Below are 16,357 nucleotides of genomic sequence, written 5' to 3' on the forward strand. Positions count from 1 at the left end.
GAAGAAAGTTTTTCTCCTCTCTGGACACAAACTTTTGTTCTAGAACGTTTCTCACCCTTCTCCCGCCATGAAAAATCTACTGGTGTCAATAGAAATTATCAATTACTCTCATGATGCAAGTGAAGCCGCTGGATATGTTACTGGAAACGGCTTCTAACCTGGACACACGTGATAGCCTGGAGTTTCTTTAACACCTGTGACTCCGCCCAGTGCGTAAGCTTGTGCGCTGGTAAATCTTGTGAAGAACTTGAGGAATAGTTGCAACTTTTATTAGTCATCCACAAACGGAGCACCTTAGTGTATTTATGACGATCTGAGGATTGGGATATTAGAAGAGAATGTGGCTTATAACGCATCTTGGAGTTATTTTATCTTGGGCTGGTAAGAAATTAAAGGCTGCTTATTTTATCTGTAGGAATCAGGTAAAAATGATAGCCTATAGTGATACCGTAGGCGCGTTAACAGTATTGTCTTTGTCTGGAAACCAAATATTAAAAAATGGTGAGTGGGTCCAGAAAGAAAAACAAATGGACTAATAATTTAAAAAAAAAGTGCCTAGAAAATATTGAAAAACTGAGGATTTAAAGGGGTCAGGGCCCAAGGCCCCCCTCACGTGTACGTCCTACCCATATTATATTACTAATTCATGTGAAGAGTACAGGCCTGCATCACTGTGAATTTGAATTGGGTTGCAGAATGTTTGTAAATAATTTATTACTTGCTGGGTCATTTTTATCGCTAGTGAAGTCACATAATGGGGTGAAACGTTTTGAGAGGCAAAAATGTCAGCAGATGTAGCCAAGCTAATACTTAGGATTAAAATAAAAAACATGTTGCAGTATCAAAGAAAAGTTGAGAACCCGCAAGATATATTTTGCGTCGGTAATTTCACTTAAAACAAGTAGAAATTTTATTAGTTTTGCTTATGTTTCTCGAATTTTGTAGTGGATCTTCAGCCCTTAAACGCCCCCCCCCCCAAAAAAACAAGGTTGCAGGTTAAAAGTTTCCTAAGATTAATACTGTTCCAAGATTAACAAAAAATTTAATCTAACAAAAAGTCGGCGTATTTTTCTTGCTGTTATGAAATTTTAATGTATCTTGGTTTTCTGTTGCAAAATCAGTCTGTGAAATTCTGTATTCTGTTATGTTTTAATTAGTTCTAAGTTATGATTATACCCATACATATTAATTAGATGAACTAATAGCCTACATTCAACTCTCGACAACTCAAACCCCGATGACTCGAAATCCTCGACATCTCAAATTATTTTCAATCCATTTGTAAAAACCCGTCTAAGTCGAAGAAAAAACCATGCATAACCTGAGATAATTTTACGGTTATGTTTTACCTCTGTAAGTCGAAATGACCCAAATTACCTCTATAACTCGAAATTCAGTAGATAAGTCGGCATTTGATTTCCACTTTATCTCCACAAGTCAAAGTTTAAATAAAAGTTTAAATAGGGACAAAATCCTTTTAATAGACAGTGATGATGGTAACAGTGATAGAAAATGACAAAAATATTAGATATTTCGGTCACATATACAGTGACCGTCATCAGTAGTAAAACTATCAGTTTTACTACGTCATCAGTTTTACTACTGATGACGGTCACTGCATATCTGACCGAAATATCTAGTATTTTTGTGAATTTCTATCACTGTTATCATCATAACTGTCTAGTAAATGGATTTTATCCCTATTTGAACTTTTATTTATCGTCATTGAAAGGCAATGTGGTCTCCCAAATTATCTGAGTCAAAGTTTACCTCTGCATCTCAAATTTTTTTTCCAACGGACATCTGTTAGTCGAAACCCTGGTATGCAGGATGCAACCAGGGCTTCCACTGTCCCCGAATTTTCGGGGATTTCTCCGAAAATCTAGGTGTCTCCCCGAAAAATTTTATTCTTCCCCGAATCCCGGAAAATCCCTCAACCACGGTTTCGCCCCTAGTAAACATCCCTAGCAAACATTACTTTACATACCATAATTTTTCACTACTCTCTTGTTCGTTAATTTTTGTCTCCTGTATTACTTTGCATGAGAACCAGGCCGAGACAATTTAATTATAGACGGTTCTATAGATGTTCACAAACGTTTCACTCTCTTTTATTTAGATTTAATAATTTTGAATGCAGTATTCCAAATGCTATAAGATTCTTACATTTACATCATTTCTTGGTCAAGTATCTTGACAAAATTAGCCAAGAATTATACTTGAAGTTGTTTAACGGAACGCTCAGTTAGATTCTGGATTTGGAAACTGAACTTCTAAAGGAAGAGAATGGTTTTGAATACCGAATCATAAGCTTAAATTTGGTTTTCTTTTGCTATTTTTGGTTTTGAACATACTGTATTAATGTTTAATACTTAATAATTGAACGCAAAAATATTGAAGAAATTGATCTTTTTGCCAGGAATTCTTACCATTTAAATTATTGTTTCATTCGGTGTGTAAAATTTAAGTTCTTTTCTTTTTATCTGAGGATTGTATTTGTCATACCATCCTTTATCCTCAAACGTATTCACCCAGCACTCCCTCACAATTATTATTCTGGTCCCTTCAACCGTGTAATATTTTCAGTGGGCGTAATATTTTAAACTGCAGTTTTAGGATCTTTTTACGGTCTTGCAAACCTGTTAGTTAGGCTAAGGAAATTTTACGGAAAATATATTCTGCTCAAATTCGGAATAGCCAAGTAAATTTGTTTAAATATCTAAGGCCTACCTATACAACTTCTAATGCTTTAACAATTAATAGCCCCTTATGAAGGCTAATTCTGAGATAAAATTTTTTTTAAAGAAAATGTGGTATAATTTATTTCTTCCTAAATACGATCTTCTTACCATAAAAAATGCACAACTCCCTCTCCCTCCTAATGAGGCAATTTTAGCTACAGACTATGTAAAAGGTCGAGGAATAGAGGATTCAAACGGAAGTAACCCCAAAAATATTATCCATAAGAAAATTTACAATACAGCTTAACGTAAAAATTTGGGTATTAGGCTCATATTATTTTCTTGTCAAGTTTTAAATATTTTCAGACATATTTATCCAAAACAGTTGGTTAATAATGCCAAATAATGTTAGTACGAAGTAAAAGAATTAGTAAACTTTATATGATTTGTAGCCTACAGTTATCGTGTCCAGGCATTAGATGGACTGATATAAAAATGAGTTGCAATAAGTATTATATTTGGAATATGGATGGTCACAGGGTTGGTTGGAGGGTTGGGGGTCAATCGGTGACTGTATAGTAATTATGAAGTAACCAAAAGAAAGAAAAGCATAGTAGAAACAAACAATGAGAAAAATGTATGTTCCGAAGGGGTATTTTCCGCACGGGAGTGGGTATTTTCCGAGGGTATTTTTCGCGGGGGATATTTACCGCGGATGTACTTTCCGTGGGGAGTATTTTCAGCAGGGGAGCATTTTCTGCGGGGTATATTTTTGTGAGGAGTGGGGGGGGGGTATTTTCTGTTTTGCGTGGGAGGATTTTTTTAGGGGGGGGGGTGGTAAACACCTAGGTCCTTAGAAGCAGCATGAAAAACCAATAATGTCTCAATTGTCGTCAAACTTCCCTTTTTAATTTAAGTTCAAATTTACTTGTTTAGTTTAGTTCTTGTTTGTTTTAAGTTTTAATATTACCCCGTTCCTATAGGTTGAATTTGTCTATTTAATTTACTTATCTAGAGACCACAAACAATATTTGTTTTGTTTTTAAGTACTATTAATGAATTTCTACGATTAATGACTTAATACAAAATTGCTACTGGTATTTACAGTTCACATGTGTTCACTATTTTTCCTTGTTTTTTTAAAACAATTTCGAAGTTTCTGCCGCAATCTCAGCAATAAGTGTTTTCGGCTACGGGTTCCAATCCTGGGACCTAGCTCTAAAACCTATTTTGTCCAAGGCTTGATTTACTACGCAGAAAACCCTACTTGAGCCTGAAAACGAAGCTAAAACCAACTTTGGCTCCCAAATTTTCGCAACGAAATTCCATTTTGTTTTTTCCCCGAAAAATCCCCGAATCTTGAAGACTTGCCCCGAAAACCTCCCCGAATTTTTAAGACTTGTTCCCGAATTTTAATTTTCGGGAGTGGAAGCCCTGGATGCAACGTGCAAACTTGGATATGTATTAATTTTGCTTAACGTATTTTTGTATCAGATTCGATGAATGTTCAGGTGTCTATATTCTAGAACACTAAATTTGTTACTTACATCTGAAAGTCGAGTCTTGCCATGTCAAGTCTTACTAATAAAGTTATTCTTACATAACCTTTCCTGTAGGGAGTAAATTTAGCGATTTTGTACTTGTGTAACTTGAATTTTCATTTGGATTACCTCTATAACTCGAACTGTGCGTAAGTCGAACTACACGTTACTTGAAATAAAATTGTGGTCCCGTGAATTTCGAGTTAGCGAGACTCAACTGTAAGTCCCTTGTAAGAACACATTGTTATTATAATTGTTATTGTAATAATAATATTGAGAATCTTTAATAGTTCAGTCTTAATAATCTAATTAATAATTATGATTTGATAAGCTAACAATATTATACATTAATAAATTAATTTCGTATTAACTTAAAAAGATATTAAATACTGGAGGCAAGTGAAAATACTCATATCTAACGCCAAATAATTGCTATACAGTAGTTGCCCTACTGGTTCCTCACACCCCTTACTAAATGAAATTCACCACGAATTGAAATTGATTTTGTCGCTCTTTCTATCCCTATACATGCCTTTTTAAATTTTGTTTATTTTCTCCCAAAATTAAATTTGAGAACAATTCCGAAAAAAAAAGATAGCAAATCTCAGAACAGAACGTCTCACTTGCAACAAGACCATTCAATCATATACAGTCTACGTACATGGAGCACAATGCCCTACATCAATTTAACATGCCTAGATAAGCATAATTATAGACAAACTTCTTTTCAGATATATCCTATTTTAATAATAGCATGCAATGTAATAATTAAAGCATTGTTGAACTGGAACTATTGGTAAGTTAATGGTAGCAAGGAGTGAGAAAATGAAATCTCATTGTTTGAATTGGTTAAGTGAAAACTCACAAAACCATTTATAAATATATATATATATATATATATATATATATATATATATATATATATATATATATATATATATATATATATATATATATATATATATATATATATATATATATATATATATATATATATATATACAAGCAATAAACCATTATGTTTACTCTTTTCAAAGGACCAGAAAAAGAATAGTTTCCCTTAAATCCTTCCATATGTAGGTGTTTGAATTGGTTTTATGATTTAAAGCTAGATATCCCAGTTTAATTATCCAAAAATCACCCCGAAGGCCAATAGTAAAACGAGCTTTCACCACATTGATTGCAAACAAAAACAAGTTAAAATCTCCCCACTTACCGAAAGAAGCGTCATAAGCATAAATTAAATAAGACATAATTGCAGGCATATAAGTCAAACTATAATTTGTAAATCTAAAAATAAGAATAAACTAATTTTTGGCTCTTTAGGGAATGACGCAAGTTTTTCCTTTCTTTTCTTTTTTTTAGACATGTCCCTCTTTGTTGTTCATAATTTAAACGTATATTCTTCTTTGTCCACATTAGACTTGTATTATGTATTAGAAACTAACATCTTTCATGTATTTCTGTATTTCATATTTCTATATTATACATAATCATATTTCATATTTCTATTCATGTATTAATACTTCATGTATTAGAAACTAAGCGGAGATTAAAGCTTGAAAGAGAAACAAACATAGGAAAACCGTGGCTATGACTAGATAGAAATTGTGACGAAACTATGGGATATCATCGCTCTTACGTCTAAGAGTCGTACCCGACATATTCAAACTTCTGGAACGATTACCAAACACTACTTGCAGAGCTATATATATCCAAAGGAGTATCCGCACAGCACTTTATGTTTAATCACACTGCAATACTCCCCATCTATATTATTCTGGTGATCCTCCCTTTAATAAGGGCTTATCAAAGGGTTTTGGCAATTATTTCAAACGTGTAAAAATGAAAGATGCGACCTTTATGGGTAATCTAGACGACAAAAAGACTCAGGCAAATAACTGAAGTTGACCTGAAAAGTGAATTCTTGCAAAGGCACGTACATAATAATTTAATTTAGAGGGAATAAATTTAAAGAGAACCCACAAAAGAGTGAATTACTTGGAAATATGAGAAATTTAACGGAAAACCCGAAAAGTCCTATGATTTTGGGGGTATCCAGTCCTAGCACAAGTTAATGATCCAAAGGCTACCCAATAAAAGGTTTTGGACGCACTCTCTGGAAAAAAAATCATTTGCCAAACCTTGAGCTCTGTGTTGGGAAACAGGTTTCAATACTTAAATCTTACGAGTTTATTTTATTGTTATTATTGTTTACTGAAAAACCCGTTAGAAAAAACATGAAAAGGACGGAGCAGTAAAGAAAAAAAACAAATGAAAAAACATTTACATAATATCGACAACACTATAGTTAACAATATATAAATAATTAACTTTTAGTCAGTGTTTAATGGTAAAAATATGCCTGTGAATTTTTATTTGATAATACAGCTTGGGAAAACAGAAATTAATTTCTAATTTCAAAGAAAAAGCCACCTTAGAATTGGGACTGATATTTAAACGTTTATCAAGGTTTTATAGACGAGTTTGAAGCACTAAGTTTCCTAAGTTTCCGAGTTTGCAGCACTAAGTTCTGCTAAGTTTCCTTTAAAGAGCGAGTAGTTTTCGTCTGAGTCAACTATGTGGACAAACTAGGGACCTAGCAAGGACATTGAAAAATGTTTTGACATTCTTTATTAGTATTGTCTACGGGTAAAACACTACTGGGAGCTATTTTTAGTTTCTGAGACATGGTTATAGACTTGTATTACGGTAAGAACTTATTTTCATACATCTTATCAAGTTCATAGAAAAGCAAATAAAATAGGTAGTAGCAATGCAAACAGTGATATGTTACAGCACAGAAATTCTACTTGACAGCAGAAAATCTAACAAGAGTGTTTTTTGTCAATTCAGGATTCATACTTGGCGAAGGGAATTATTTGTTATATATTTAAGAAATGCCAAAAAAACTTTCGATGCCCAATGCTCCAATTTTAAGTTTATTGTGGTGAACAAAAGATACATAATCTGGGCACTCCTTAGATCTACCCAAAACCCGCATTTATTTAAGATTTTTCTTTTAGTTCCTTCAAACTTTTGAAGTCATAGGACAGTAACATATTTTCATCACTGTTGCTTCTTTAAACCGGAAAAAAAATAATACACTATTAAGCAAATTAGTTTGAAAATAAGAAAAACTGATTAGTTAAGTGCGAAACCCCTCTCCATTCGTGGAAATTCAGTCTAGAGCAATTTGTGTGTACACCCCCTTTGTGTGCAGACTAATTTGTGCTCAATTTAATTTTTTTTTAATTTGATTTTTTTTTGTAACTTATTATTGCCTAAAATCCACATTTACTCCAAATCACTGTCATTTTTTTTGTTTATAGAAAGATAAGGTTCTATCTGTTCTTACGCTTTCAGCTCTACCTTAGTTCAATGAACCAATGAGTTGACAAACCTAAACTTCTGATGAAGTTGAAGTTGATCAAACTACATTTCATTTGATTCTGACTGCTTGGTTTTTGTAAATCGTGTCAGGCGTTAAAATTTTGATTTTATGGAGCCATGATTATATCCAGGATAAATCATAGAGCTATGACATAGATGCAAGACAAATACAATTAAAGAACAAAAGATACCAAAATAAAAGATTTGGGAGTGTATAGAATTGCGGCTGTTTAGAAGGAAACTTTTTTTTAAAAAAATTTTTCCCAATATCCAGAATAATATTATAATGTTAAAATAAAACAATTTTTAGTTCATAACTTTCAGAATAATATTGTAGTTAACACACTTTGACTGCAACTCTGCTATACTTTACAATTGTATATTTGTCATTCATTTTACTACGCGTCACTGTTGTTTCAACCGATGTCAATGGCGGAACCAGGGGGTGAGGGGGGGGCGCGCCCCCCTAACGTAGTCTAAAGTAGTGTAATTTTCTTAACCACCGGAAGTTTGCGTTAATTAAACTTGCTCCTAACGCAAGTTTATAGGATCAACCTATTTTGCCTCCCCCCCTCTCTAAAAAAAATCCTGGATCCGCCCTTGACCCGTGTACCCGTAAACTGAATCAACTGTGACGAAAACAAGAACCGGAAAAAAACCATAGAACATATACAGTTTCGGCTACATATTTCCATGTTAGGGGTGTTTGGAGCAAAGCAAATTGAAACTGCAGTCAAAATGTTTTAATTACAATTATTTTGCATATATTAAAGTAAGAATTATTTTCTTAATATGTTTCATTCTCAACAACCCCAGTTCTAGACTAATGCCAAAAGTTTGTCTTGCTCCCCTGAGTCCTTCTGCGGTTATTCATACCTAAAAACGAGTTTTTTATATGATTTTTCATTTGCTTGTTTCAAAATTATGAAGTTTTAAGTCGCCAGTGTCGCCATGTTGCCGTGAAAATAAACAAGCAAAAGTAGTTAGTCAAATTTGACAACACTTTTCGTCGTGAAATGCCTAATATTAACAATATCTTGATTCCCTGAGACATCTACTCCTTCTAAAGATAGTTACGTCTTCTTGAGCTTATTTTTGCTGATATATCGCCCATGTTTCTTCTCTTTTTTTTAAATTTACACCCGCATCTACGAAAACTGCGTAATTATATTCGGAGGTCCTGTTCATTAAAAATTGAACCGTCGATCCTTCCCACTTTTTAAAGTAAATGCGGTTTGATTGCTTTAATTTTCCACTTAACCAATACAAACAATCTGACTTCATTTTCACTGTCATTAGTACTTTAATATTATAATAATGATCTAATTTGAGCTCTTAATCTCATAAATTGGACCAAATTAAATCGAAACCACTGCCACCTTTAAACATTGGTTTGGACGTTTGTTAGGACCAAGTGAAGTTTACAGTAGTATATCTCGTTTGATCCTGGTCTATAATTGTTTTGCACTTAGCCATTACAAACAATCTGACTTAATTTTCACTGTCATTAGTATTTTAATATTATAATAGTGATCTAATTTGAGCTCTTAATCTCATAAATTGGACCATATGAAATCACTGCCACTGCCACTTTTAAACAATGGTTAGGACCTTTGTTAGGACTAAGTGAAGTATATGGCAGTATGTCTCGTTTGATCCTGGTCGTTAGTTTTCCACTTAACCATTACAAACAATCTGACTTCATTTTCACTGTCATTAGTATTTAATATGTATTTATAAAGCGATCAAGACCCTGAAGAACCACAAAGCCCCAGGTGAAGACGGCCTCCCCCTGGAAGTGTACAAACAATGCCCTGAGGTCACTACTGAACAGCTCCATGGCATTCTCGAAGAAGTGTGGAGGACCAATTCTTTCCCAAAAGATTGGAAGACATCAGTTATTCTCCCTTTCTGTAAGAAAGGAGTTAAAACCGAATGCAAAAATTACCGCGCAATAAGTCTTATAGACATTGCGGTCCAAATATTCGGGATCATACTCTTGAACCGCTTCAAAGGGGCAAGGGAGGAAAGAACCCGAGGAAATCAAGCCGGCTTTCGGCCAGGTAGAGGCTGTACTGATAATATCTTCGTTTTTCGCCTCTTTATCCAGCAGTTTGAAAGATAGAATCTACCCCTGATCTTGATGTTCCTAGACTTCATTGCCGCCTTCGACTCTGTCACTCGCCAGAAACTTTGGAAGATGCTAGAGAATGACGAAATGCCGCTGAAGTTTGTTGGACTGATGAAGGCAAACTATGACGCGTCAATGAGCCGAGTTCGAGTCTATGGCAAAGAAACTGAAGAACTCCTGGTTGAGTTCGGAGTAAAACAAGGGTGCGTCCTCTCTCCGACTCTGTTCAATTATTGCATCGATTGGGTGCTTGAAAATGCACTGTCGTCCTATCCAGAAGTTCAGATCGGACAGAATCTTTCACTGACTGACCTCGATTATGCGGATGATGTTGGCCTCCTGTCAGACCCCGTAGAAGCTCAAAACATGCTTGACAACGTGGTGGCCTGGGCAGACCTGATCGGCTTGAAAGTCAGCACAGGGAAAACGAAATTCATGGCTATTCACCACGACACAGGACCATTCACACTAACTGTCAATCAAGTTCAGCTGGAAAAAGTCAACCGTTTCACATACCTAGGCTCCCAGATATGTATTGAGAGATCTTCCGACACTGATATCCAACAGAGAATACAGAAAGCGCAGACAGTCTTTGCCTCCCTTCGGAAACCCTTATGGAATCGCCGCGAAGTCAGTGTCCGAACGAAAGTTCGAATCTACATGGCACTAGTCCGCACCGTTCTCCTTTACGGATGCGAAACATGGTTGGTAAAACAACAGCATGAGAATACACTGAGGGTGTTTGAGCATACCTGTCTGCAAAGAATTCTTAGAATACAGCTGCGTGACCGTATTTCCAGCATGGATCTACGTCGAATGTGCAATATTCAGAGAGATGTTGCGCTCACTATTAAACAACGCCGTTTGAAATGGTTGGGCGATGTATTACGGAAGGCGCCAGAATACCTGCCTCGCCAAATACTTCTAGTCGAGCCTATTAGCTCCTGGAAGAGACGCCAAGGAGGACAGAGGAAGAACTGGTGGAACCTGGCCAAATCAGACCTTGAACCTATCGGGGGATTCAGAAAGTTCGGACACAGATGGTCAACTCAGTGGCTCGCTTTTGCAGAGCAGCTGGCAGAGGATAGCTCAACATGGTCCAAGAAGGTCTCCAAGATCATCGATGCCGGGCGAGGTAGAAACGCCTGATTCCCGCCACAAGTACAAGTACAAGTAATATTCCAATAATGATCGAATTTGAGCCCTTAATATCAGAAATCGGACCATTTTAAATCACTGCCACTGTCACTTTCAAACATTGGTTAGGACCTTTGTTAGGACCAAGTGAAGTATACGGTAGTATGTCTCATTCGATCCTGGTCACTTAGCTTTGGACATCAGACGTTAAGATATTAATTTCATTGACCAGCGGTTTGACCCAAGAAAGATCATAGATGCGTGAAATGGGTCCAAGACAAATACAATTAAAACTGATTTACGTTGCCTAGACAACGTGAAGCGTTACAGTACCCCTTTGTCGGCTTTGCCAACAAAAGTGTAGCAGGAGCAACACTTCGGGCAGTAATCTGAAGAGAATTGAAATATATTATATTGACTTTGTAACCAGTTAAGAGCGTATCCACGATCTTTTTTTTTAGAGGGGAAAGTTACAAAAAAACTTTAAAAACACATCAAAAATTTATATTTATGTTCATTTTTGTCACGTTTCTACGAGTCGGAAAACAAACATTATTTGGGGGAGGGGAGCTTACCCCAGTAGTAAAGTTCAAGATGGTATTCTTTGCTTTACTGAGACTACGATATAAAATAATGTCAATTAGCAGTCTCTATTTCTGGTAAATATACCATTTGACTCACAACTGCTGCCACTTTTAAACAAAACTCGGCATGTTTCTTTGAATCCCAACTACTTCTGGTGTGTCCAGAACCCTATTATCATCAATGATTACAACTATCCCGCTTCGTAGGGCTATAACGAAAGGAAGGTTCAGTTGGGTAGAACACGTTCTGCGGATTAAGGATAGCAGATTGCCGAAGGTCAGCCAACCCTCTAGGGCTAAACGAGAAGCAGATTATCCCGTGTAGGGTAGGAGGAGTCCATAAGGAAGGATTTAAGGGAAATTGTTCTTTTTCTGGTCCTTTCAAAAGAGTAAACATAATGGTTTATTGCTTTTTTTTATCTGTCGATAACAGATTCTTAGTTGAAGCACCAAGAACTGTGAAAACGAAATTGGATTTGTTTTATTGTTTTAAGTGGTAGCTCACACTAAGACTTCATATGCAGTTATGGAGTTTTTTGTAGTAGCGGGTTGCAAATCCGACAAAAAAAGGTAACATTGTTTAAATATCAGCAGCAAAACATCAGCTAAAACAAATGTTACTAAAAAACTTAAGAAGGTGTCGCTTTCTTTTGTAGGTTTAGTTGTCTTTGGGAATATGTAGATTGGTAATTTTTGAATCTATGCAGACAAAAAGCGTTGCCAAGACTAATCATTTATTTCTGTTTACTTAATCTGACATTTGACTGTGACAGCACTGACGGTTCACTGTGGCAACACTGACAGTAATTTTGTATTGCCCTAAAAATTCCATAGCTATGAAACAACCCTGTTACATGAGGTAACTACCAGGAGTAGCGGCATATCATCATTTGTGATGAAGCCGTTAAGCCTGTAATAAAAAAAAAAAAAAAAAGCAAAAGAAAAGTAGAGAAAATCGTGGTTTTCAGGAATGGTTAGACCTAATGGGGGTCCAGGGTTTGAAAATTATTTTTAGTCTGATGTACTTGGTATTTAATGATAATTGGGCTCTGGAACACACTAGAAGAGCCATTCAAAGGAGGGGGTGACCAAGGCAAGCTGTCCCGGGGGCAATGGCTAGGGGGTTGCCCACTTCGATCAAAATTTTTACTCTGATTCGGTATTTTTTCCTTGTATTTGAGTCCGTGGGGGGAGGCGGACAAGACTGTAATTATTTTTCTCCAGGAGCCGCCAACCCTAGGAACGGATCTGTACACTAGTACCTTAGCTTTGGATATCGCGTCAGACGTAAAAATTTTCGTTCAAAGAGCTGTAATTGCTCATTTCCTGCCTTTACCTTTTGCAATGGAATTTAATCCTATTTAGGTATAAGTACTGTCGACTTTTAGAACAAATACTATTAAAGCTAACATAATGATGTGGTAAATGGCACTATTCATGGTAAATATAGCGTCGTTACTCACTGCCGCTCTTAACACAGTAAATCTGGTTAAATATCTGTTTGCCCATCCTATTATTGAGTTAAGTGTTTACTAGCGTGCATGTAAGTGATACCATTAAAAAGACTTAACGAATGGATGAATAGAACAATATGGCATTTGAACCTTACGGGGTATGGAATGTCGCTCGTATTACGGGTGTGAAAAGAAATTCTTTCTACAAGTCACCCGCTATATTAGTTTTCTTAGATGGTTTTACGCGACAAGCCTTGAATTCATTCATGCAAGAATATTACATCTAAGTTTTGGGCGTATTTTCGGATGTCAAACAAAATTCATTTTCACCTTTTAAAACTGTCATTTCTTTTGATTACTGCTACATATTTTAACAGATGGTAGTTACTGATATTGCCTTTTTTCGGAGTGCCAGACACTGTTTCTTATTAGCTTTGGCATTGATGGATAGATCAAATACAACGCACTTCTGGCGATTGACCGTGATTTAACACCATTTTCAGGTTCTCCCTTGTACAAAGAACTGAACTAGATGAGTTTGTTCGAGTTTATCAGCACGATAATTGGAAAAGAAGTAACATTTTTTTGCAAACTATATTGTTATAAAAATACACCGCTGATTTGTGTCTATACTATTCTATAACCAGGTTACTTATTTGTGCAATTACATTTAGAAACATTCACAGTCAGCCTAAGCAATTAAAATCAAGACATTTTGAGGGATGGATTTGGGATATCTAAACCATTACAAACGTAATTATTAAAACTTTATTTTAACTGTTAACCCTTTTTAACCTTTTAAACCCATTTCTTGTAAACCTAATCCCAAAAGCAGCGTGGCGGAACTGTCCCAGGCGTTTTCGGAATTGTGCCAAGCCAGGAAGAACTATGCCAAGTGTGGCGGACCTATCCAGCACACTTAACGTTACCGGGATGTACATCAGGCCAATTTTATCCAAAAATTATTTATCCCACCAATCTTATGATTTTACTTTAATTTGTCCTATATTTTCTTATGTTTTCGATACAAGTCTTTCTACATTTCCACCAATTTCTACCTTTTCCCAAAATTTGCCCCCCCCCCTCTCTCCCACCCGAGAAATTGCATGGATACGAGCGTGATCGGGATTGAAAGTAAGCCAATGCGATAGCTCGCAACCAGATTCGAATTATGCGTCTTGAACAATCGCTGCTTCCAAATTACTTTCATTGTCAATAAGAAGTCTTAGTAATCCAGCAATTTTTGCACGTAAAAAATAAATTTCAAGGATAGTGAAATTGATCATATTTATGTACATCTGTTTCATTGAAGCTTCTAAAGACCAATGCTGCCACTTGAGAGGCTAGTGCCACTGAGAGGAGTTGAGGTGGTATTAACTAAAATAAAAAATAATAATAAAAAGGAAGACCAATACTGCTAAGCTTCTTGATTCGTCACTAGTGATTTTATTATTATTATTATTATCCACTTCTGCTGCAGTAATTCAAAAAGCTGTATATTGCTCAAAATGAAATTAAAGGGGAACTAAATATTTTGCTAGGAGCACATAACAAAGTGCTAAAATGAAGGTTTTTTATCTTGTCTTTAAGATTAGAAAATATATTTTTGATATCATAACTCCAATCCCTAACTATTTTTATATTTTTAGAAGGAGATATTACTGTATGCATTTTGGAAAAGTCGTAGAAACTTCCAACAATCTTAAGATACCAAAAACATAAAAAAAAATCCTTCTCGGACCCATCTTAGCACTACTCATACCTGAAAACTGCCATTTCCTAAGATTTTCATTTGTCCGTTTCCAATTTATGAAGTTCTTAGGGCATTATCACAGCTCCGTCTGCGTTGCCGCTTTGAACCATGAAGCTAAATAAGTAAAAGCGTATAATTCAATTTTAAAATCCTTTTTCAAACAGTTCGTGGTAACGAACTGTAAGTAAGGAGCGACCCGGCTCAATAATTGTATTATTGAACCACAGTCTACTATCGAGACAACATGCATAGCTCGTGGCATAGACGTTACAATGATAGCCTACGCCGATGACATTCTGAACCTCAGCCACTCAGTCGCAGGTACAGAGACTAACGTCTCGACACTACAATCAAATTACAGTCTCATGGGTCTTGACTTTAACCTGCAGAAGTCGGATATTCTTCAGTTCAACTGGCGCCAAGAAGAGGTCTCGTCTCTGAGGCTGGGAGAACTATCTGTAGCCCCAGTCTCGAAAATTATTTACCTTGGTTTACCAATTGGAAAGGATCTAAAAACTACCCGCTCCCTTCTTATTGATCATCTCCGTAAACACCTGGCTTTTGCTTACAGTAGAGTAGTCTCATCTAAAATCCGTTTCAACCGTTTAATTCTGGCTCGACTTTATAACGCAGTATCCCTTCCCTATTTCCTGTATCTAATCCCTTTTTGGAGAATGTTTCCTGAGCCAGAGAAAATAAGCTCAGATCCGCGTTTTTTATGTATGCGAAGTTCTTGTTGCGGCTCCCGCCGTGGACAAGAAATTCGCACCTTGTTAAAAATTTTAAAATTGCGGACCCAACGGCAGCTATAATTGAACAAATTAAATGGTACAACGAGAAAGTTTCTTCCCTCCCTTGGTACCGTTTGCTAGGGCAGTAAATCATTGTCCATTTAATTTTCTTCGCACATCTCTTGTCAGATTTAGTCTTTTTACCGTTTCTTGTCATATTTAGTCTAGTTGATTGAGTCCGTTGATTTTGAATTGAAGTTATCAAGTATTTTGCTGCAGGTTAGGTTAGTTGAATTGAAGTTATCAATCATATTGCTTATGTTACTTCAGTACTTGGGAGTTTAAAAGTAAAATTTCTTACGTACCTGCAGTGCAGTGTAGAATTGAGTTTTTGTTTCTCGTCTTTGTAATTTGTTCGATTATGTGTAATGTGTTGTAATTTCTTTTTTGTGTGTTTTTTTTTTCTTTTTTAGTGATACTCCGACTTTTGTACTTTTTTTGACGGGTAATAAATAAGTAAATAAAATAAATAAATAATAACCAAAACTCTAAAAATCAGAATTTTGATACCAATAGATACATCAAAAGAATCAAAATTAATGCTGATTTCAAATATATAAATTTCATAAGTTTAATTTTACCCATCAAAAGTTACGCGCCTTAGAAAATGTGCCTTGTTTTCGAAAAGAGGGGGAAACAACCCCTAAAAGTCGTAGCACTTTAATGAATCTCACACCATCAGATTTAGCGTATCAGCGAACCCTACAATAGACGTTTCAAGCTCCTATCTAAAAAAATGTGGAATTTTGCATTTTTTTTGCCAGAAGAAAGATCACAGTTGAGTGTTTATTTGTTAGTTGTTTTTTTTTCGCAGGGGTGATCGCATCGATCCAGTAGTCTTAGAATATCGTGAGAGGGCTCATTCGAACGGAAATTTGAAGTTCTAGTGCAC

At 35.8% G+C, this 16,357-nt stretch overlaps 1 protein-coding gene across 1 annotated transcript in view; it reads left to right on the forward strand.

Annotated features, from left to right (window-relative positions):
- The first annotated feature begins 243 nt into the window (after positions 1-243).
- LOC148950816 (kin of IRRE-like protein 3) overlaps positions 244-16,357 on the forward strand; it is a 156,331-nt gene continuing 140,217 nt past the window's right edge. The window contains exon 1 of the mRNA XM_089090466.1: positions 244-381. Within this exon, the coding sequence (XP_088946592.1) occupies positions 339-381 (43 nt within the window). The 5' untranslated portion in view covers positions 244-338. The remainder of the gene's footprint in view (positions 382-16,357) is intronic.

Source organism: Artemia sp. Qi Xiang Cuo, chromosome 6 (genome assembly GCF_049724085.1).
Source record: "Artemia sp. Qi Xiang Cuo chromosome 6, ASM4972408v1, whole genome shotgun sequence".
In the NCBI taxonomy this organism is placed as follows: Eukaryota; Metazoa; Arthropoda; class Branchiopoda; order Anostraca; family Artemiidae; genus Artemia; species Artemia sp. Qi Xiang Cuo.